This window comes from Carassius carassius, chromosome 16, assembly GCF_963082965.1.
Source record: "Carassius carassius chromosome 16, fCarCar2.1, whole genome shotgun sequence".
Taxonomy (NCBI): Eukaryota; Metazoa; Chordata; class Actinopteri; order Cypriniformes; family Cyprinidae; genus Carassius; species Carassius carassius.
The window spans coordinates 2,904,512-2,929,928 of record NC_081770.1 but is presented as its reverse complement, the minus strand read 5'-3'; the positions used below and the strand labels follow the sequence as shown (position 1 = coordinate 2,929,928).

Here is a 25,417-nt window from a genome sequence, read left to right as displayed (position 1 = left end):
TCCAGATCTGCTCAGATCTTCATCCACTGATGATCCATCAACTCCATTCTCATACATGTTACCAATGAGAATCTCCTCTGTCTTTCTGAAAAACTCTGATCGCCATCCCGGGTTTCTTGTATCAAACTGAAGATGTCTTCCTCCACACTCCTTTATTAAATCATGAATAGCGTTATTCCTAGAACTGAATATGTACCCACGTGTCTCTTCATCAGTAGTCAGCACTATAGTGTGTTTCATGGCCTGCTCACTGAAGAGGTTCAGCACAGTTTTTACTCTCTGACTGTCATTCTCACTGAAGTCCTTGTACTGCAGTATGAGTAAGATCACATGAGGTCCTGGAGCAGCCAGAGACGCACACTCTCTCACTCCCTGTGTGATCTCATGCTGCGAGAGATTTGGCTGGAGCAGGTGTGTGTTGATGACTTTGATGTGTCTTTTCTCCTCCTTTCCATCGAGTCTCACATTGTGCTGCTGTAAATAAGATGGAGCTTCACTGTGAAATGCTGTTGTATCCAATATCATTTTTTCCAATCGGCTGTTTTCTGATTCATTTTTTCCTACCAGAATAATTCTCAGATTACTCACTGAAAAAGAGCACAAACACACATGTTGGGTCTTCATGTTAAGGGGACATTCCAAAGACATAATGATTTTTTTACCATGCAAACTGTATTTTCTAGGGCTGCCCCCTAATAGTCAACTAATCGTTAGTCAACCAGAAGAGGTTTTTTTTAGTCACTTAGTCGCAGAACAAAAAAAAAAATCCACAGACAAAGTCACGCAGTTCATGATGAAGATCGTTAACAGCTATATGGTAATACATTAGCTTACATCAGACAGGACATTCACACCAATCATTCATCGACCTTAAATATGACATATCATCTGAAATATTTAAGCATTAGAAACTTTACCTGCCAGCTTAATCTAATGTTAAACTTGAGAAATGTGTGCTTGTCAGTGTCTGAGCAGAGAGTGAAAGCTGAACAGCAGCATGCTCACTGCATGACAGATGGAGGCACCGGTGCACTCACTTGCTCTTTTAAAGGGTCAAGGGTCAGTCATGGAATCCCAGATGTCAATCCATGCCCGGTTGTATGGGGGTACTAGATGGTGCTAAATACTCTCAAATGAAAGCAAATGCAATTAAAAGATCTGGCAAACTATCTAACCTGTTTTAAGACATATCTGTTGATTTCTTCAACACAACGTTCAATCAGAAACATTTAAGTTTTCAGAATTCACTCACTGCTGAATTAGTTAGAGTTTTGCACACTCGTGAATCATCTCATTACTAATTATTAAGTGCGGAAACTATCTGAACTGATTCTTTTATTGATAATAAAGGGAGCGGGTTTTGCGTGTTTTCAAGACTATAATCCATTCAGAATTTGAATGAAACTTTTGTTTTTCAGACACATACATGCTGCAAAGTTTCAGGAATTATGCTGGATTCATTCTTGAAATATAAGTGATGCAATGGATGGGACAAAAAAGTGATTTATTCTTGAACCAGTCCTGGCCAAACTTCCACAAACAATGTGCGTCCTGAGTGAGATCCAGTTCATGGACTAAAATCGTGGCACATTGTTTTGATGCACAGGCTACATCTGAAAAAAGGGGGTTTGATGACTTGCTCAAGGGCATCTCAGTTGTGAGTAACAAGCAATGCAAAAGAGTGCTGTACATTCTCTCCCACCACCTACATTTCCTGCCTGCACTGAGACTCGAACCCATGACCTTTGGATAACAAGTCTATCTTTTCAACCATTAAGTAACAAATGCCATTAAACTTGATGGTGTTTGCTTGTGCATTTGGAAAGAATCATTTTGAAAATGAAAAGGATTTATTCATCTGTATTTGGAATAGAATGGATGTACCATGCTAATAATGCATTGGATTATATATATTCCGATACTGATTAGACAGCATGATAATTGCACAGTATGATAATTGCCACAATAAACCAGAGCTGTTGCCTGTGAATTGAATGTTCATTGCTGTACCATAAACCATCTCCAAAGGCGTTTCAGATAATTTGACTGCCAAATTCTCTGAAATACCTTTGGAGACCAACTGCAGACCATGTGAAACCTCACCAGCCCAGGACCTCCACATCCAGCATCTTCACCTACACCTGTACAGCTGCTACAACAATCGTTTGCATAACCAAAGAATTTCTGCACAAACTGTCAAAAACAGTCTTAGGGAAGCTCATCTGCATGCTCATCATCCTCATCAGGGTCTCGACCTGAATGCAGTTCATCATCGTGACTGACTTGAGATGACAAATGCTCACATTTGACAGCATCTGGCACTTTGGAGAGGTGTTCTCTTCATGGATGAATCCTGCTTTTCACTGTACAGGGCAGATGGCAGGCAGCGTGTATGGCGTCGTGTGGGTGATTGGTTTGCTTATGTAAGTGGCCCATGGTGGCAGTGGGGTCATGGCATGGACAGGCATATGTTATAGACAACGAACACAGGTGCATTTTATTGATGACATTTTGAATGCACAGTGATACCGTGACAAGATCCTGAGGCCCAGTGTTGTGACCTTCACCTCATGTTGCATCATGATAATTCACGGTCCCATGTTGCAAGGATCTGTACACAATTCCTGGAAGCTGAAAATATCCCAGTTTTTGCATGGCCAGCATACTCACCAGACGTGTCACCCATTGAGCATGTTTGGGATGCTCTGGATCGGCGTATACGACAGCGTGTTCCAGTTCATGCGAATGTTCAGCAACTTCAAACAACCATTGAAGAGAAGTGATCAAACATCCCACAGGCCACAATCAACAACCTGATCAACTCTATGTGAAGGAGATGTGTTGCACTGCGTGAGGCAAATGGTGGTCACACCAGAAACTGAAACTCCCCCCACCCCCACCGGACCCCCCAATACAGGAAAACTGTACATTTTAGAGTGTCCTTTTATTGTTACACCTGTGCAATTATCATGCTGTCTAATCAGCATCTTGATATGCCACACCTGTGAGGTGGGTGGATTATCTCGGCAAAGGAGAAGTGTGTGTTTGTGTGTATGTGTCCGGAGAGAGATAGATAAAGCACAAAGAGCTGAAAGGGCTTGCATAAAGTATGTTTGGCTTTAAATAAAAATACTAGAGGACAAAGCTGCATTGGGGTAGGGGCATGTTTGGTCCAAGTCACTAACTTGAGTGCCCATCTCTGGCATAAAGCAGGAAAACAGGAAAATGGCCCTAGGGGAAAAACTTGATTAACATGTAATCCTGGTTCCCTGACAAGTCATCTGACAAGACACTATGGGGAATGCTTCCAGCATGACCAGTATCTGAATCACATGTTAAAATGCCTGAGGACACACATGACTTGCAAGTTACATACTTGGGGGAGGAGCATGCATGTTCATGCATGTTCAGAGGAATGTGCTAATTGCAAGAATTTTTCAGTGAAGAATCTGTGTTCATGTTTGTCTCTTTTCATGAGGGAAATGGTGCAAGGATCTGAACCCTGCTGCTCAGGACTCTTCACTGCAAAATGAGATTTGCCGAAAACAACATACATGGTTCTGTTGTCAGCATTCTGACACATGTTGTGTTTATCACATTTTTTTAATCATTTGGATAGATTTGCACAATAAATGTGTTTATGTGTTTATGGAAATAAAAACAATGCATATATTTCATATGGCCGCACATCAAATGTGTCAATTTATTCAACAATTTATTAACGGCTATTTATTGTCTGCCAATCATGCTGTGCCTCTTGTCTTTTTAAACTGTGGAAGATCCCGCTCTTTTCACTCTGGCTGGCCTGGTTGGAGGGGAGTCAGAATCAGAATCATAATGAGCTTTATTGCCAGGTATGTTTACACATACAAGAAATGTGTTTTGGTGACAGAAGCTTCTGCAGTGCAACAGAATGACAGTGACAGAACAAAATCACAGATAAAAAAAAAATAGCATGTAAACTTGTATGTGCTGGTATTTTGAATCAAAATGCTGTCGGACTCAGATCTATCCATATGTTACAGCTGATATACTCTTTAAAATGCATAGAGCTGTAAAACTCAATCATGGAAATAGCTACCAAGTAAATTGTTAATTAGTTGGAAAGTGGAGATGTGCATTGAGCAGTATGCCGTTAGTGAAAAGTGTTAGCAAGGCAGAGCGTATAACAGGAAACAGAGAGATGCTGAAACAGGAAAGCATGACCAAATAAGTTTTCTAGCACACCAGATCATTTTATAAACACCTGAAAGAGGATTAGAATTGAACAATTTCATGTAGAGCGTTTGCCTAGCTGCATCAGGTGTGTTCACAGTGCTTGTGCATGCAGGTGACATGGCAAGAATTTTGTTTCTTCTCCCCATTACTCTACGGTGTGAGTAACACCAAAGTCCTTTTAGGCAAGTCGTGCCACTCGGCCGGCATCCTGGCAATGCCTCCGGGCTCTATTTCAGACTAACAAGACCAGGCTCCTATCTAAATGAATGGGCAGAGAGTCAGAACTGCACTTTCACTGCTCACCGGGACATAAAAACTGCATGTATAGAAACAGCAGTGATTTATGATAAAAATCACTGAAAAAGTTTGATGACTTTGTCCCAAAATAAGGTTTAAAATGCCTTTTCCCTCACAGGTTATACTTTTACTACGCATGCGCAAGGGTTCACAACACCAACTTCATTTACGTCTCTATCCAGAATGCCGGTGTCTTTTACTTAGAATGTAAGGTAACATATTTGTGGTCGATATAAAATGCTTTAACTGGTAGTCCAATGCCTTCACGTTGTTATCACCCTCTTCTATGTGGATTCCATCTGATCTTGCACACAATACAATTCGCTGTCAAGCAGTGTGTAACCTCTTTAAATAACAAAGAAAAAACATTGTGCCTGACTTTAGACCAGGTTTGAGTTGGTCTATGGCGCAGTGTATTTTCAGCTCCTTAAAACAGCATTGCGCCACCTGAACACACCTCTTTTTTAGAACAGCACGTGCATGGGTGCACTAATGAGTGCAAATGCATTTGCTAATTAAACAACATGGCGCTGAACGGGAAAATGCGGACTGAAACTAGCTTGCGCTGCGCCTTGCGTCGCATTGCGCCAGGTGTATTATAGGGCCAATGTGTTTAAGGGTGCTTTCACACTAGCACTTTTGGTGCGCACCCGGGGTCGATTGACGTCAGAATTCGGTTCGTTTGGATGATGTGAACGCTGTCTTCCGTACTCAGATGCGCACCCGCGAACTGCACCCGAGTCCGCTTAAAAACGGTGGTCAGGGGTACACTTCATGTGAACTCTGTTACAGTTCGCTGCTCATGTGAACGCAATCATACCAAATCGCGGAAGTGAACTGCTTTTAATGACAAATTATTTGATGAAAATGTGTGTTTGTGTGTGTGTTTCACTCACTTTCCTGATGAGCGTGACTGATGCGCTGCAAGCAGAGAGCTATACATCTCATTTATGTTCGCCTTCAACGTTCTTTAGAGCATTTTCAGTAATTTCGTAAGACAGATGCAAGTGCCGTTATGTACCGAAGCATTATCAACAAAACGAACAGTTCAAAAACGTAATACATAAAAGTGCACAGAGTAATGTTATGCATTTGCCGCCTTCTCCTGCGCTGTCGTTACCAAGCAACGGGGTAAACAGCTAGCTGCTGGCTTGATGACGCAGGCGAACCGCGGTTTGGACTCAAATATTATAATATGAACACAGTCCAGCAGGGGCAGGGGGAGGGGGGAGCAACCGAACTCAGGTTCGGACCAGGCAAGTGAACCAAGTGTGAAAGCACCCTAAATGACACTTTGTGTGTTAAATTACATTACACATTACACAGTAAATGTATGACCCATCTTAGTACACAAATTGTGTTAAATTTGACACAACATGTGTTGTCCCTGAGCACACTCACCATGTGTCATTTTGAACACATCTCTTTTTGCAGTGTTGAGGTAAGGTGGAGAATAGGATTGTGGGGGTTACCAGTTTGAGTTTGAAAATAGGTATGGATCTTTCTCGAGCGAGTTACTTGATCAGTACATGCTATCCCTTGCATCATCTGATCCAGCAGACAGTGCTGGAGGAAGAGCGGGATGTGGCTGAGGAGGGTGTAAAACCTGGTGATTCTTCCTAGCCTGCATGCCCCACATAAGAGGAACTTTTGATGGTTATGATCTGTGCCACAGGGAGACTAGATCTCACTAGAGGCCATGAGAGATCGCTCATGGCAGGTTGGATGAGTAATTTCTGCTAAGACAAAAATGTCCCAACTGAAAGGGAAAATATAGTTCTTGTGGGACAGACCTTTTTAAATGTGATGTATAGGCCAAGTAAATAAACAGCATAAAACAGCAACAATAACAACAGCTGGCTTGGTTGGCTGATTACCTTGTATAGAGAACAAAAAAAATAGTATGGAAGCAACGAGACCTGTTTTACAGAATACGGAAGTCTGTTAAACCCCAACAGTGTTGCAACCCTGCATATTTTTGAAATTATAATATTGTTCACAGACATTTTATATAGTTTCAGAGATTTACGCATGTTGTTTCATAAAAGAAAATACATAAAAAGTTTCTTATCATCTCTGCAAGTGAATTACTTTCGGTTAGGACAATTAGATTCCAGACAACTTCCATCTGCTATAGAATAAATTAATAAATAAATAAAATCACCACACACACACACACACACACACAGAGAGAGGGAGAGAACAGACGGTTTAAACATTATAAACAAATTATATTTGTGCACTGAAAAGTTGTGAATTCAGAATGTTTGTAATAACACACACGCAAAAATAACTAGCACAAAAGACTGGGAGCAGAAAATCACACATAAAATTTTGGTAAAATTTAAATTGTCATTTTGAGAAAATGAACAAATAAAGCAGTGAGCAGTGAACAAATCTGATGTCTTGAAAAATTATTTGTGTACAAAAATTTGTATGTGACATAGCCTTTTATGAAGATTATTGTTTTTTCCAGGTTTTTAATGTCCCTTTTAAACAAGAGCTCAATAAAATATAATTTAATAAACTTAAAGTAAAAAACTGTCTACTATTGGGTAATATTTAATGAATACTTCATGCATCATTGAGGAAATTGTGCTGAAAATATTTGTATTTAATTAGATTCTTACCTGAACGTGATGCCATTTTAACACCAACACATTCAAATCAAAATTGAAAGAGAACTGCAGACAAGCCTGGATTAACAACATTTTGTGCCCTGGGGATACAAAGCAAACCGTGTATGGCTGTAAAAGTGTATGGCTGTAACAAGTTATTACTTTACTAATTGATTAATCTAACCACTATTAGAATGATTTAATGATGTTCTCGTAACAAGATTCGGGAGGAGCGCATCAGATACTTAGCCTAATCAACACAGGTGGACCACAATCTAGTAATCAATACCACAGAATAAATATCGCTGACTTACCTCTTTCCATTGATGGTTTATCAGCATTCGGTTCGCTCTGTCTGTCATCTTATCACAGACCCAATTTCTCTTCCAACGAATAGATCTGTACCGGGGATTTTTTCAGATCTGCCACTTTTTGCCGGAACCATGATCACTCCTGCCTCGCCAAAGACGGCCGCCAAGCACCATTAAGCATTATCGCGACAGTTGCTCTTCTCGCAATATATGTGGTTTGACCAGTGTGGCACTGTAGTGCAAGATCGTAATTCAGCCCTCCTCAATGCAATTCAAGAGAAGAAGAGATACAGCGCTTGCTCAGAGAAACACACCCGAGCCGAACAGAATGGCGTTTGGATATGAAAATATATGACACGCGCTTTCCTCTCAATAATGAAATAAACAACAAAAATCACAGCAATTTAAAAGCAGCAGTCAAAAATGCATCTTATTACACCGATGTGAATGTTTGCATGAGCTCAGTAAAGCATCCACGTCACATCATATAGTAATTTATGCAATACCTTAAATCAAGCAGCTTAATCGTTTGTTGCAGCCCTAGTCTGAAGACATTACCTTTGCCTTACTGTGCATGTTTAAACCTCACTGAGATGAAAGACATAAGCTGCATGCAATTATTCTGGCAGGACCAATTTATTTAGGGACACATTTCACCATTTACTTGCGCGATCACTCAGAATTTATCTAAAAAACAACTACCATTGTGTTTTGCCAACAACTACAGCAGCCGAAGCAAGCTCTGCAGGTGGCTCAATCAGCTATCTCTCCACTGCCGCAGCAGTGTCTGCTCTCGCAGGAGCCTTTTCCATATCTCCCCACTACCCCAGCAGTGTCTGCTCCCGCAGGAGCCTCTATCTATATCTCTCCACTGCCGCAGCAGTGTCTGTTCCCGCCGGAGCCTCTATCTATATCTCTCCACTGCAGCAGCAGTGTCTGCTCCCATGGGAGCCTCTATCTATATCTCTCTACTGCCGCAGCAGTGTCTGCTCCCGCGGGAGCCTCTATCTATATCTCTCCACTGCCGCAGCATTGTCTACTCCCACAGGAGCCTCTATCTATATTTCTCCATTACTGCAGCAGTGTCTGTAACTCTTTTCTGTATTTTACCGATTGCCACAGCAGTAGCTGCTCCCGCAGTAGCCCTTTCCGTCCTTACCTACTGCCGTAGCAGTTCTCGCTCCCGCAGGGGCCTTTTAACTTTTATAAAAAAAAAACAACAACACTACTCTCGAAAAACAATTAATTATACTGTTCCATGGAACAAACTTAACATAACGTATCGCATCGCAAACAATCTAATGTACATACTCATTATATCAAAAGCCTTCAAGGGCACAAACGTCCCGACAATAGTTTCTACAAGTCACTGTACAACCTAGTCATCGTTTTGCTAAACATTTAATTCAAATGTACACCATCTTTAATATTGGACAATTCTTTACTACAGGCATGCTACAGCAATCATAAATCCTTGAACATGACCTCAAATGTTGCCATTTTTTTATTACGTTTGAGGTAATCACTGAAATAATCTGTTCTGATTTCCCCTATAGGTGGCAATTTTTTTTAAAAATGCTGATCATGAACCCTTTTGAAGCCCCGCCTTCTCGGTTTCTTATTAGCCCACTGGAGTGGTTAATCTAAAAATTCCAGGATAAGAAAATCTGTCAGCTCCATATAATATGGCTCTTGATGAATTCTCTCTTCCAACCATAGAACAATGATCATGCAATCAACATGGAGAGAGAGAGGGAAAAAAAAAAATATATATATATATATATATAAATATATATAAATATATATATATATATAATAATAATTCTTAAGCTCTTGGCTGGGAAAGGATGACATCACCTCTGCTTTAAGCTATGCCCATGCATCCAGATTCATGGCACTTATTCGAGGTACACTGACAGAACAGGAAATTCTATTTCATCGTACGCTTAACTTTGAATGCAAGCCAATCAAAGATTTTCTGATGTTATCAGAAACAGTTTGTTGGATTTGCTAAACCACTATGCAAGTAATCCTCATAGTATCCCCTTTAGACAACTCAAATTGCTCTGAGCATTAAACTCTCCCTCAGGTGCTGCAAAGTGCTCCCAGCGAGAAAAAAAATAAAAAATAAATAAAAATAAATAAATAAATAAATAAATTTAAAAAATATATATATATATATATAATAAAAATAAAAGAATAAATAAATTCTCCATCTACCGGCAAGGCTCACCCATCCGATACAGTGACTATTGAATTCCCATCAGATTGCCTCCCAGTCGAGCAAACCTTTACGTCCGACTACAGGTGTATCCATTCAGTCCCGCAAGCATTGATCTCCCACCGAATGCCAGCAAGAGCCTTCTGGCAAGACAACCTTACCTTTTCTATTTACAGCCAGCATAGGCTTACCCGTTCGATGCCACGCACTCCCATCATACGTCAGCGAGAACCTCCCAGCTAAACAACCTTAATTTCCCCTTTACGGTCGTCGAGACTTACCCATCTGGTGCCGTGAGTATTGAGCTCTCACCAGATGCCAGCGAGATCCTCCTGGCTAGAAAACTTTACCTATTCATATTTTATGGCAAGAAGGCTTACCGTCCAATGCTGTGTGCTCCCATCGTACGCCGGCAAAAGCCTACCAGCTACTACCTTAACTTCCCCTTTTACGGTCGTCGAGATTTACCTATCTGGTGCCGCGAGTATTGAGCTCTCCCCAGATGCCAACGAGAGCCTCCCGGGTAGAAAACTTTAACTTTTCATATTTTATGGCCAGAAGTCTTACCCATTTGATTCTGTGGGCTCCCACCAAACGTCGGCGAGAGCTTCTCAGTTAGTCAAGCTCAACATTCCCCTTTTATGGTCAGCAAGACTTACCCATCTGGTGCCGCGAGTATTGAGACATCTTGAGACATTGTGTGCTCCCATCGGACGTCGGTGAGAGCCTCCAGGCTAGGTAACCTTACCTTTTCCTTCCTACGGCCGGTGAGACTTACCCATTTGATGCGTGTGCTCTCATCGAATGCCGGCGAGAGCCTCCTGGCCATACAACTTACCTTTCCTTCTACACCCAGAGAGGTTTATCCATTCGATGCCGTGAGTAGGAAGCTCCCATCGTATGTCAGCGAGAACCTCCCGGCTAGACAAACTTACCCTTTCCAACCTTCGGCCAGCGAGGCTTACCCATTCGATGCATGTGCTCCCATTGGATGCCGGCGAGAGGCTCCTGGCCAGACAACCTTTCCTTTTCTTTTTACAGCCGCCAAGCTGTCATTTCCTTTATACACTATCCAGCTCCCGCGGGAGACCGGCAAGAACCTCCTTTTCCATTCTACGGTCATCGAGGCTTTCCCGTCCGATGCTGCGAGTACAAGCTCCCATCGGTCATCGGCGAGAGCCTCATGGCCACCCAAACTTACCTCTTCCATCCAACGGCCTGCGACGCTGACCCAGCTGATACAGTGAGCATGAAGTTTCTGTTGGATGCTGGAGAGAGCCTCCTGGCCACACTACTTTCCAAGCTCCCGTCGGAGAGAGCCTCCCGACTAGACAAACTCACCTTTTCCTGTTCTATGGTCAGAGAGGCTTAACCGTTTGATCGTGTGTGCTCCCGTTGGACGTCAGCGAGATCCTCCTGGCCAGACAACCTTCCTATTCCAGTCTACGGTCGGCGTGACTTACCTATTCTATTGTGTGTGCTCCCATCAGCGAGAGTCTGCCGGGCACATAACTGTACCTTTCCATTCGACAGTAGGTGAGGTTTAACCGTCCGACGCCACGAGTCTCAACCTCCCTTCAAATACTGTCTAAACTCCCTCCGCTATCCTCATATCTTTTTCCCCCGCCTGGCGAGGCTTACCCATTCAATGTTCTGAGTTGATACCCCATCGGATGCAGCGAGAGCCTCCCAGCACGAGTTTTCTTTTCCTCTCCCCGTCCGTTGAAGCTTATCCGTCTGATGCGTGTGCTCCCGTCAGACATCGGCGAGAGTGCTCCTGGTCGGGTTCCATACTTGTTGCCCGCAAACGAGTCTCGTCCATCCGATGCCGTGAGTATCGAACTCCCGTCGGATGTCGCAAGAGTCTCCTTGTCGGTCAGCCCAAAAAACCTTTTTATCTGCCAAACCGACAAGTAGGGCTCGCTGCAGCCTGCGGTGGACATCCAACCCCGCCCACATCCAAGCGTGACGTCAGATACCCCGCCCACATCCAAGCGTGACGTCAGAAACCACACCCACATCCAAAGACGTCAAATATCCAACCCTGCCCACCCGGATGTGCCATCATAAACCGCACCTATATCCGTCTACGTCACGTTCTCATTAAATTTCAAACAGGAAGAAGCGTCGAGAAGACTGAAGTGAAGAAGTTTGTGATGTTTTTAATCGGTAAAAAAAGGAAATATTGTTTTGCGATCGCCAGAAAGAAGAAGAAGTTGTTGTTATCTGTATTTGCCAGTTGCCCAGAAGAGGAAGAAGTTATCTGCCATGGCTATAAGTAATGAAAAATTCGGTTCTTAGCCCAAAAGTGTTTGTCACACTCACTGTATGTCTCTGCTTAACGTTAATAGTTAAAATTTTGTTAGACATGAAGTGAAACGATAGCACAACGATAACTGTTTTGTTATGAGCTTTAGTAAAGTTACAAAGACACGATGCTGACTTCACACAGGCACGTTATAAGGCTACCAACACTGCTGTGTTTACTTTCATAATGTCTATAATGCTCCTAACTGTATCCTGATAAAATGTATGTGCATTGATTCATCCTTCATGTTTTTTTTTTATATCCCTGACACATAATACTGATCTCTCTTTCTCTCTCACACACACACACACACACACTCACACTTCACCTCTCTCACATACATGTACTCCACTGGCCCCACGCAAAACACATGGAATATATTTAATGATATACACTGACAACTCTTGCAACTCTTGTCCTCTTTTACACTTCACCTTCTAGAGAACCACATAAGTCATGCAGTGGACCATGGTGAGAGCATGTCTTTAGATATTGATTGGTTTTTGTGTTTTTAAATCATATATGCATGTATATGTATGTTGTATAATCTAAATATGTACAGGTATGTGAATCTCAAAGAACAACAAGATGAACTGTAGTTTCTTGGGAACCACTAAAGTGATGAGAATATTGTTGTTATTTATCTATGTGTGTTTTGTAACTTGCTGTGTGTACACTACACTTTTGTTAATTTTTTTTCTACAATCCTACAGGTTACTTAATCTTAAAATGAATGGCCCATGAACGATCATTAAAACCAAGGTACGAGAATGCAATCATCAGTTTTTTTTTTCAGTCCTTGTTCTGTAGTTTTATGTATAAAAAAAAATTAATTATACATTTAAATATTTGATAGAATATTCCAACCCAGAGAGAGGGACTGGATTGTGATCTGTTCATGCTGATGGTAAGCAGTGAATTACAGATTCTGAGCAGTTATGGTGATGGCAGAAGTTTAGTTTAGTTTACATGCAGTATTTAGATGAATACGGTCGTGTTATCTGTACGGTACAGTAAATTCGTGTCAGTTAATTTCAATATTTGAATTTTCTCAATGGTATTTGTTGTCTGTTTCAGTATGCACTCTATATGGCCCTGGACTGGACATTTGACTTTAGCCAGGTGATGACCTCAAATTTTCTTTTGGAAGGTTTTACTTTTTTATTTATTTATTTTTTCCAGAAGTTTTTTCAAATGCATTCTCAGTTTTTTATTTTATGTTTTATCTGTTAGGATAACATCCCTCAGCTCCGAAGGTGGTGGTGTAGTTTGCTCTTGCAAAACCTGCCACATCCAAGGTACACACAACTGGTTAATGAAATGAAATTGATTCTTCTGCATTCAAACTACCCAGACACACTAAATGTTTCCTCCTAGAATGTTAAGCAGTAGCAAAACTTTGGAGAGGCCACAATGTTGAATGTTTAGAAATGTGTTGAATACTTTGAGTGGTTGGAAATACTTAAAAGATGCTCTACAAATGATCCATTTACCTAACCTTTGAGTCTGTCTTTAGGTTGTCAGAGTCCACCATCACCAAACAGCCAGCTAGTACGGAAATTGTGATGGGTCAAGATGACAGTGATGAGGTAAAAACTTTTTTTTTTAATATATATATATATATATATATATATATATATATATATATATATATATATAATAATTATAGTAATTTTAGATTTATCCCACAAACACAGTTTATTTTGTACTTTCAACAGAAGATCGTAGAGGAACTGAAGAGGAAGTTCATAAGGGACATTGGTGTAGCATGGTGCTGGGTTCAGAGCCACTGTGAGCTGCTCCATGGAGAGGTGACAGAGCCTGAATTTCTCCAGATGGATGAAGAAAAACAGTCTAATATAATCAAAGACTACCTGAAAAGAGATACTGAGAAAGCAAGGGATGCCTGTGTGTTTGTCTTTGACAATCGCGAGGATATGGAAACATTCTTATTAAAATGTGTTGATGAACAGGGGCTGAAAGTCAATACCATGTTTCTGGGAGTTATTTAATTTATAATAATGTATTTACTCTACATTGTTGAATATTATTGTTTTGTGAAATAAATATAACAATACCCAGTGAAACAAGGGATGTCTTTTTATTGATCTTTATGCATCCGTAGGACTTGGACACATTTTTATATATATTTGTGTTGATGAAAAAAGGCCCAAAAGACAATGCCATGTTACTTACATAATCTATCAAAGCAACCAATGACTTAAGCCTATGTATGTGTAGCTTAGTCTATATAGAGAACCGTCAATCCTATCATGCAAATGTAGTGGCTCTTTTTTGCGAGGTGATAATTTTTTTTTTCCATGCACATATAAAAAATATTAGTGTGTAGATCATAATTGTTCTTGTATATAATTAAAAGGAAAATAAAAATACTTAAAACCAAATGAAGTATATAAATTTGCCAATTTCAGGAACATTGTTTTTAATTTAAAATGAAAGAAATATGAAAAATAAACACATTTAATAAAAAAAATAAAGAGGAGGATTCCAGTAATTGCATAACACCCATATTTATCCTTAAAATAGTGATATGATCACTAACATTCCTACCTTATAAGTGAAACATATTTTTAGTGAATTAGATAAATAAAAATGCCTTAAACAAAATTGTCTACTTAACTTTGATATTGTCTAAGGTATGTTACAATCGATCATAAAATATGTGAATTTGTCATTACATAATTGAACAGCGGAAGGTATAAATATTTTATTAATTTACCTAAGTATAATCAACCAATGCAGGCGTTTTACCGGCTGTTTGGATGAATTTACTTCCATACATTAGAGATGTGGCCTAGGTTTAATTTGTACTATTTAAATTTATTTACTACAAGTTATTTAACCTGTATTAGTAAAACGAAAGATAACATTATTTAATTTGATCCCCGAAACAATATACTTCCGCCATATTGATTCAATTTTGTTTACGTCTTAAAATTGTACTTTGACAAAATGTTAATAAAATAATAATAAAAAAACATACTTCCGCCATTTTTGCACATGCGCACCTGGCATCACCCGATGACGTATTTTTACGTATGGCATAGGCGTGGCGTCTGATGTCACACTTGGATGTGGGCGGGGTTGGATGTCCACCGCAAGCTGCAGCGAGACGCTCCTCCAAACCGAGAGGACTCAGACATCCGTCGTCCTGAGTCTTAATCTCCAGTCGGAGGCTTCACGGGCCCTCTCGGTCAGCCATTTGCCCTTCACCCGCTGAATAGCAGGGGCTTAACAGCCAGTAGGGCCCGTACGCCGACACCGTGACCTATTCCAGTCGAGGCAACTTGGGCCCTCCCAGTCGGACTATACAACCACGCTGCTCCTCCTCATCGGCCGGTAGGACTCACCGTTCCAACGCTGTGAGCTCCCGTTGAACATCGGCTCGAGCCCTACCAACCGGGTGCCTCTAACCACATAGTCCAGTACCTGCAGCCGTAGGGCCAACCGTTCCAGTGCTTAAGTCGCTCTCACTGGAGTACTTAGGCTCTTCCGTCCCGCCAATGAGATTACTTTTAGAAAAATAAAATCAGCCCCCGCCGGTACTCAATGCTATTTTGGGGGGCATTCTTAATCTGGCGGCTGTCCTCTTGTCCATCTGATTTTTCAATGAGATGACTTCTCAGAAAAATAAAATCAGCCCCGCCAGTACTCAATGCTATTTTGGGGGGTGTTCTTAATCTGGCGGATGTCCTCTTGTCGATTTGATTTTTGGGGGGTACTCTAGGTTCGGGCCTTCCCGAGCTCGGAGCCCTTCCCCGGACAGCACGCCAAACACACATACCATACCTCAGCTAATTATATGTAAGCATTAACTTACGAAATTATGTTCTAGTAACAAGATACGGGAGGAGTGTGTCAGATACTTAGCCTAATCAACACCGGTGGACCACAATCTAGTAATCAATACCACAGTATAAATATCGCTGACTTACCTCTTTCCATTGACGGTTTATCAGCATCCCTCCTCCACCCCATCTCCTCACTTCGAGTTCACTTCATAAAAATAGATGGGGAAGGGGAGGTACTCTAGGTTCGGGCCATTCCCTAGCTCGGAGCCGTTCCCCAGACAGCACACCAAACACGCATACCATACCTCACCTAATTATATGTAAGCGTGAACTCGTGAACTGGCTATCCCAGATTAACCAGAATCACAGATTACTCACTGATTAATCAGTAGACTGGTTGATTATTCAACTTTTTGCAAATGGTTAAAATATTAAGATTATTCTAACTAATAAAACAAGAAAATCTCTTCAGCTTTTGAAAATGACTTTTAAATTAGCGGATTTCTGGGGAGGGTTTGCCGAACATGAGCTTGTGGAAAAATTGAATTCAATTCAGCTCCTTTGTTGGAGCTGGGTTGCAGTTTTTTGTTGGCATTGAGATGGGAGAAGAATAAGTTGGAGAATAGGGATGGTGGAGAATAGAGATGGAGATGGCCTGGAGAACAGAACTTTCATAATTCATGTATTCATGCATAGGCTTTGTATAATTTATACACCATTTATACACCATAGATTATACACCATCATTGTTGTTTCTATAACATGTGAATATATCCTCTATCATATTCTACAAAAAAAGAGTACATTGTTATTACTAGTTTTATTTTGATTCCCAGAGTCCGCTATTAGCTTATAGCCCATTAGCATTGCCAACATGGTTGCTGCTAATCTCACGTGCATTGCTAATACTCTATTCACACACATTACCATTGCTTTACTTACTGTTACGATCTTAATAGCGGATGTATGTCTACCTATGAGTGCAGGTGAGGACACGTTTTAGCTTCATTCAATGCAGCTGGAGCTGGAAGCTGTAGAGAAGTGGATTCGCGACCTGGAGGTGAGGCAGTCCCAGCTGAGAGAGCGGAGAACCGCGCTGGAAACCTCCCGGGCTGATGCTCACAAGTATATTGTAAGTAAGTATACTGTGCGCTGCTAACAGTCCCACTACTTCTACTCCATGTGTTTCTCTGCACAGGCCCGGTGCACCCAGGATACAATCTTTCCAGATGTCCTTCTCTCCTGGGCTGGGACACAACTGACCTGGGTGCATACAGAGTGGAGTACGCGAGCTAGGACCTGGGCAACAACTTCTCCCCCTCCGGTCTTAGACATCCATAACCGCTTTGCTCCTCTCCACAAGACGGAACGTGACGTAGTGATTGTCAGAGACTGCATCGTCTGACACCTCCGTACTACTTAAGCCAAAGGTAAATTGCACACTCAATGTTTCCCTGGTGCTTGTGTTCTCAATGTTTCTGCAAAGATACCAGCAATCCTGAAGGCCGACAAAAGCCCTGGAGCAGTTCAGTAGACTGATTAAAACAGTGTGCAGTACAACGCCCGCGGTGATAATATAATCGTGTCAGGACCACTACCCACGTATCGACGAGGACACGAAAGTGAATGATTATTGTCATGATGTAAAGAACAGAAACTGCTCTTTGTTAATAATTGGAATCTTTTCTGGGAGCATCCTATGCTTTTTTGCGCTAATGGCCTGCACCCCAGCAGAGTCGGAGCAGAACTCCTGTTGGACAATATCTCCAGGACCCCACGCTTCATATGACTAGTAAGCCAATTCTTAGTTCACCCAAATATTACAATTATGTTATTAATAACTCACCTACATGTTGTTCCAAACCCGTGATACCTCCGTTCATCTTCGGAACACAGTTTAAGATATTTTAGATTTAGTCCGAGAGCTTTCTGTCCCTCCATTGAAAGTGTGTGTACGGTCTACTGTCCATGTCCAGAAAGGTAAGAAAAACATCTTCCAAGTAGTCCATGTGACATCAGAGGGTCAGTTAGAATTTGTTGAAGCATCGAAAATACATTTTGGTCCTAAGAGACTTGTTGGTCCTAAAAAACTCAGATCATTAGGATCGATGAAATACCGAAGGGTCCACACAAAACAAGGGGAGTCCGCCTTTCGCTACTATGCTGCCCACAGTTGGAATCAGCTTCCAGAAGAGTTCAGATGTGCTAAAACACTAGTCACATTTAAATGTAGACTTAAAACTCTTCTGTTTACCTGTGCATTTATTAAATGAGCACTGTGCAATCTCCGAAATGATTGCACTGTACTTTACTTTTCAGTATTCACTGAATTTTATGTCAAATCATTTTCTATTTTTAACATTTTTAAATATTCAGTTTTCAAATAATTTCCAAAGTTTTAAAATTGCTTGTTTTATTTTTGTTATATTTTTCTTCATTACTATTTTACTTGATTACATTATCTTGTGATTATCGGTTAAGCATGAATTAATTAATATTTGTGCACCTTTTTTCTTAAGTGTTTACATTAACCTTGTGAAAAGATGAACAAGTTAAGTCTGTGGAACTCTGAAAATATATTTTTTTTCTCTTAAACCTGCTGAAACTTAACCTGCATGAAATAAAATGCTTAGTTCCACATGCATGTCCGGGAAACGCATGAATATTAATGTATCAAATTGCAGAAATCGAAAACCTTATAACTCTGGAAATTGTTTTTTCCCACTGCACTGCATCCTGTGGTGTCATTGGCCCATTTCAGAATTAAACTGAACACCACTGGCAACATTTACAACCAATAATGAACACCACTTTCATAAATACCATATTTTATTTTATTTCTATTGTCTCTATAATATTATATCAATATAACAATCATATTTTTCCGGTGACTCTGGTAACTTGGCTACTTTAATCTGCTAGCTGGTTATTAATGGTGGCATCCTGCCAGCCAGTCAATAAATCTCAGTTTCTATTGAAAGTATTATGAGCTCTTCTTCAGCTTCCTGAACAAGAAAAGTTTGTAGAAAATAAATAATAAAAACTACTTTCCTTCATAAAAGCAAACAAACTAGAAGTGATACATTTGCAGAATAGAAAATGGCACATTATATAAAACTCATAAGACCACAGAGTAATATAATTACATATCACAAAGTAAAATATATAAAAATGAAAAAAAAAACTTGAGTTAACTGATCTGAAACTCACAGATGAAAATGATGGTCTTGAACACAAAACTTCATTAACTGTGTAAACAACAGATGATGTTTATTTTTATTGTACACAAACAAATGTATAGACCAACACATTATTTTGTCATGTTTGGTAATGATGTGGTGTCAGACCTGAAAATGGTAGATCTGAATATAATCTATTTACTGTGAATTTTTTTCGTATGCTTGTGTAAAGAACTTGATTGAGCGAAACTCTTCTCACATGCAGTGCAGTGATATGGTTTCTCTCCTGTATGAACTCTTATGTGCACCTTAAGATGATCTTTATGTCTAAAACTCTTCCCACAATGATCACATGTATAAGGTTTCTCTCCAGTGTGGATCTTCTCATGTCTTTTCAGGGTTTCTGAGTGATTGAATCTCTGGTCACAGTGTGAACACATGTATGGTTTCTCTCCAGTATGGATCTTCTCGTGCTGTTTTAGTTCTGTAGACGAAACAAAAGTCTTCTCACACTCAAAGCACATATATTCTCTCACAGCCATGTGTCTCTTCTGGTGTTGTTTTAAATTCTGCAGATGTGAAAATCTCTTTCCACAAAAAGAACATGAATGAGGTTTCTCCTTTAAATGGGCATTCAGGTGACTCCTCAGGCCTGAATCCCACAAAAATGTTTTTCCGCATTGATCACATTTATGCAGTTTCTCTCCAGTGTGGATCCTCATGTGTCTCTTCAGCTTTTCTGATTGTGCAAAACTCTTCCCGCACTGATCACATGTGAATGGTTTCTCTCCAGTGTGAACTCCCATGTGCACCTTAAGTTGAGTTTTTAGTTTGAAACTCGTACCACACTGATTACACATGTAAGGTCTCTCTCCGGTGTGAATCCTCTCATGTCCTTTTCGGGATTCTGAATGACTAAATCTCTTGTCGCAGTGTGAACACTTGTAAGGTTTCTCTCCAGTGTGGATCCTCTGGTGCCGTTTCAAATGTGTAGCTCTAATAAAAGTCTTCTCACACTCAAAACACATATAATCTCTCACACCAGTGTGTATTTTCTGATGAGCTTTTAAATTATTCAGTAGTGAAAAACTATTTCCACATATAGGACATGAATGTGGTTTCTCCTTTGAATGAACTATCAGGTGACTCTTCAGGGCTGAAGCCCACAAAAATGTTTTTCCACATTGTTTACATGTGAACAATTTCTCTCCGGCATGAACTCTCATGTGAATCTCAAGACTCTGTTTGTTTGTCAAACTCTCTCCACACTGAGGGCAGGTTAATGATTTCTTGTCTCTTATTTTCTTTAAATCTTTCTGTTTTGTTTGAGAGCGATCCAAAGGTTTTTCTCCAGTTTTGACATGATGTTTCTCCTCTTTACACATTTCTTTATCATCCTCATTTTCTTCCGTCCACTCTGAAATTAAAGTAAAATGTTTAATGTTCAGTAAATCACAGAGACTTTCCATGAATGAGGTACATTGATCTTCTTATTATGTTTAAAATACAACTCCACAAGTTTATAGAAATTGCTCTTATAATTCACTGCTCCAACTAGGCCTGTCATGATAACAAATTTTGCTGGACGATAAATTGTCCAATAAATTATCACGATAAATGATAATATTGTCGTTCCAAGACCAGTTTCAAATAATATAATGATAATGGAATAATAACGCAAGTAAACCTTTTCAAAGATCAATAAACATTTATTTTATTTTATGGCAGATTCAGAGCAAGAAATACCAACATGTTGACTTTGTGTGGCTTAAAATAAATTCATTTTGGTTGTTATGTGTTAATGCCAGTTAGAGATGCTAATATTGACCGTTTAACTGTTAACAAAGTAAACATTTGACAGATGAAGGGGCCGTTCACATATCACGTCTTTTTTTGTGCTCAAGTTTGTTATTTCAAATGCGGTATGCGCGTTCATAATGGAAGTGTCGCGCAACTGCCCAAGCGCTTTGGAAAAGCGCACACGTGTGTTTTAACTCACTGGGCGCGTAGACACACGCAACCACACACCTACCAGTGATGGGCGGGTTGAGCCAAAATGAGCGGGTGCCTGCGGTCGCCCGCGGTTACGAGTCATCCAAAAATATTTTTAATGATATTCGGGTCGCGGTCGATCGGGTTCTTTGAAATAAAAAAGCCAATTAAACCTTTGTCATTTATATAGTACTAGACACATTTTTGAAATACATAGGCCTACATTGTATTGGCTGAATAACTGGCATGAACATGACGCATGAGCTGAGCTCAGTCTGCACATAGAGATGGAGGCGGCAAAGAAGACTGCATGGGGAGCAACGTCGCTGTTTTTGGTAAAACATGTTTTTGACGACTTTCGTTTTGTATAAATTGTATCTTAATTTTGATCAATGTTTTATCAGTCAGTTGCCCGTATTTAATAATATTTAGTATTTAGTATTTAGTAATAATTATGCGGTGGCGCCGATACAGGATGGCTGCCTCCGTGACGTGCTCTGCAGTTGTTTTTGTGTTTTTGTTAGTTTGTCCTGTCTTTAGTTATATTCCTGCAATCAGTTTCACCAGGGACGAATTGCTGGATATTCGGCAACACACATCTCCCGATATTTCACCGGTTTTCGACTATTCTGATGTTTTGCTGGACATTCTTGTCGGCGGAGCGGCTGCGCTGATCACACGCTTCAAGAGGACGCGCAGGCGGGGAAAGCGAGCGGGAGCGCTCGTGAGACTCAGAAAACGCGGATTTCGAACGCCGTTGCCTAGCATCCATCTGGCAAATCTCCGCTCTCTACCCAACAAAACGGACGAACTGCTTCTGCTCTCTTGGACAAATAAAGATTTCTCCCACTCTGCTGCTCTGTGTTTCACGGAAACTTGGCTGAATGACACCATACCGGACAGCGCGCTCCATCTGCCGGACTTTCAGCTGTTTAGAGCGGATCGCGACGCAGAATCAACGGGGAAATCGCGCGGCGGCGGGACATGCTTTTACATCAATGAACGGTGGTGTACAGATGTAACTGTGTTAAAGAAGACGTGCTGCTCAAATCTCGAAACGCTCTTCATTAACTGCAAGCCGTTCTATTCGCCGAGGGAGTTTCACTCGTTCATTCTGGCTAGTGTTTACATCTCTCCTCAAGCGCACGTGAGCTCAGCTTTACAGAAACTCGCTGAGCAGATCACAGAGACAGAACAACAACACCCAGACTCTGTTTTAATCATTCTTGGGGACTTTAATAAAGCCAATCTCTCCCGTGAACTGCCAAAATACAGACAGCATGTTACTTGTCCCACAAGAGACAGTAATATATTGGATCACTGTTACACAACAATAAAGGATGCATTTCACTCTGTTCCACGAGCAGCTTTGGGACATTCTGATCACCTTCTGGTTCATCTTATACCGACCTACAGGCAGAAACTAAAATCAGCTAAACCTGTATTAAGGACTGTAAAAAGATGGACTAATGAAGCAGAGCAGGATTTACAATCTTGTTTTGACCTCACTGATTGGAGTGTTTTTGAAGCTGCTGCCACTGATCTGGACGAACTCACAGAGACCGTAACATCATATATCAGTTTCTGTGAGGATATGTGTATTCCTACCAAGACTCAACTAAATTACAACAATGACAAACCGTGGTTCACTGCAAAACTCAGACAGCTCCGTCAGGCCAAAGAAGATGCTTACGTGAAGGGGGACAATGTCTTGTATAAACAGGCTAAATACACACTGGAAAAGGAGATCAAAGTGGCAAAGAGGAATTATTCTGAAAAAATAAGGACTCAGTTCACTTCGAACGACTCCGCATCAGTGTGGAAAAGCCTAAAGAAGATCACCAATTACAAGACACCACCCCCCAGCACTGTGGAAAATCAACGACTGGCAGACGATCTGAACGAGTTTTACTGCAGGTTTGAAAGAACACCCATCACCTGCCCTGAACACCTCTCCAAACAACCGTTCACACCATTAACAGCTCCTGCAACCCACCCTGAACACCTCTCCAATCAAGCGCTCTCACCATTCACACCTCCTGCATCCCCCCTCTCCCCCACACCTGCAATACAGATCAGCGAGGATGCGGTGCGCCAGGTCTTCCGGAAGCAGAAAAGGAAAAAAGCACCAGGCCCAGATTGTGTTACACCAGCCTGCCTGAAATCCTGTGCTGACCAGCTGGCCCCCATCTTCACAAAGATCTTCAACAGATCGCTGGAGCTGTGCGAAGTCCCTTCATGCTTCAAACGCTCCACCATCATCCCCATCCCAAAGAAATCCAAAATTACAGGACTAAATGACTACAGGCCTGTGGCTCTAACGTCTGTAGTCATGAAGTCATTTGAAAAACTGGTGCTGGCCCACCTGAAGGACATCACTGGACCCTTGCTGGATCCTCTTCAGTTTGCCTACAAAGCAAACAGGTCTGTGGACGATGCAGTAAACATTGGACTGCATTATGTTCTGCAACACCTAGACAGACCGGGGACCTATGTGAGGATCCTGTTTGTGGACTTCAGCTCTGCCTTCAACACGATCATCCCAAACCTCCTCCTGCCCAAACTAACTCAGCTCTCCGTGCCCACCTCCGTCTATCAGTGGATCAACAGCTTCCTGACAGACAGGCAGCAGCTAGTGAGGCTGGGAAAATACACATCCAGCACCCGTACAATCAGCACCGGAGCTCCCCAGGGCTGTGTTCTCTCCCCACTGCTCTTCTCCCTGTACACTAATGACTGCACATCTAAGGACTCCTCTGTCAAGCTCCTGAAGTTTGCAGATGACACCACACTCATCGGCCTCATTCAGAACGGTGACGAGTCTGCTTACAGACAGGACGTTAAAGAGCTGGCTGTCTGGTGCAGTCTCAACAACCTGGAGCTTAACACGCTCAAAACAGTGGAGATGATCGTGGACTTCAGGAGAAACCCCCCTGCACTCCCCCCACTCACCATCATGAACAGCACTGTGACTGCAGTGGAGTCATTCAGGTTCCTGGGCACCACTATCTCTCAGGACCTGAAGTGGGACATTCACATTGACTCCATTGTGAAAAAGGCCCAGCAGAGGTTGTACTTCCTTCGCCAGCTGAGGAAGTTTAACCTGCCACAGGATCTGCTGAAACAGTTCTACTCCACCATCATCGAATCCATCCTCTGCACTTCAGTAACTGTCTGGTTCAGCTCAGCTTCTAAATCGGACCTCAGAAGACTACAGAGGGTAGTCCGGACTGCTGAGCGAATTATCGGTACAACCCTCCCATCTATTCAAGAACTGTACTTATCCAGAGTGAGCAAAAGGGCTGTTAAAATCACTCTGGACCCCTCACATCCAGCACACTCCCTCTTTGAACTGTTGCCATCTGGTCGACGCTACAGAGCACTGAGCACCAGAACGACCAGACACAGGAACAGTTTCTTCCCTCAGGCAATCCATCTTATGAACAGCTGATAATAACTGTGGGACACACTACACTATTTATATTTATATACACTACACTTTTTATCCAACACACATACTTAGTGTACACGTAAATCTTTTGCACATAATATACATGTACATACATGGAACACACTATACTACTTATATTTATATTTATATAGACATACACTTATTTATCCAAACACACATACTTAGCATACAGTTACAATTTTTCCACATAATATACATGTACATACATAAATGCTCTTTTTAATATACCTGCCATACATTGTCAATTTGTATATTGTCAATCCTTACCCACCTATTTGTATTTTTTTGTATTTTTTATTCCTTATTGTGTTTTTTGTTCTGTCGCTGTTATGTTGCACTGCGGAGCTCGGTCACGAAAACAAATTCCTCGTATGTGTGAACATACCTGGCAATAAAGCTCATTCTGATTCTGATTCTGATAAATTAGAAGCAAATATATAGCCTAATGTAATAAGGCGCCGGCAGGATCACTTGCATTGCATGTGAACTAAACTCAGCGTGTGCCTCACAGATTTGAGAAATATAGGCTATATAATACAGAAAGCTTGAAATGTCTTCTTTTAAATGAAAATATTCAAACCAAAATAAATGGGCTACTCTGGTGATGTAATCCATATGAAATGTGCATTTCTCTCTGGCGTTCATGGCGAGTCTGCATTGTCAACGTCATCTTTGCAGCGACACAGAAAATACCAGTTTATTACTAAACAATAAAATTACTCCTTGCATATTTTGAACCAGCAGGCCATTCTGGGTTGAGCGAGACCCCACGGAATGAGCGAGCGGATCGGGATATTAAGAAATGCGCTCTCCGCTCACGAGCTCGGATCGGAAAACAAACCCGAGTCTCAATGTCTGCTGAACTTGCAGAAACATACAAATAGACATAGACAGACTAGACTATTTTAGTACAAATTATGAGCTTACTGACGATTTTTTTTTATAATTCTTGACAAAATTATAATACGTTGTCTTTTTTTGTTTTTGTT

The 25,417-nt window shown here is 41.1% G+C and overlaps 2 protein-coding genes across 6 annotated transcripts in view; both read right to left on the bottom strand.

The window, feature by feature from the left end:
• The window catches only part of LOC132159398 (gastrula zinc finger protein XlCGF52.1-like), a 192,214-nt gene that overhangs the window by 79,003 nt on the left and 87,794 nt on the right, over window positions 1-25,417 (bottom strand). The window lies entirely within an intron of this gene.
• On the bottom strand, window positions 19,013-20,368 carry LOC132159400 (zinc finger protein 658B-like). Its single transcript, XM_059568904.1, has one exon. The coding sequence runs from the start codon at window positions 20,347-20,349 to the stop codon at window positions 19,159-19,161; it is 1,191 nt and encodes a 396-aa protein (XP_059424887.1). The 5' UTR covers window positions 20,350-20,368; the 3' UTR covers window positions 19,013-19,158.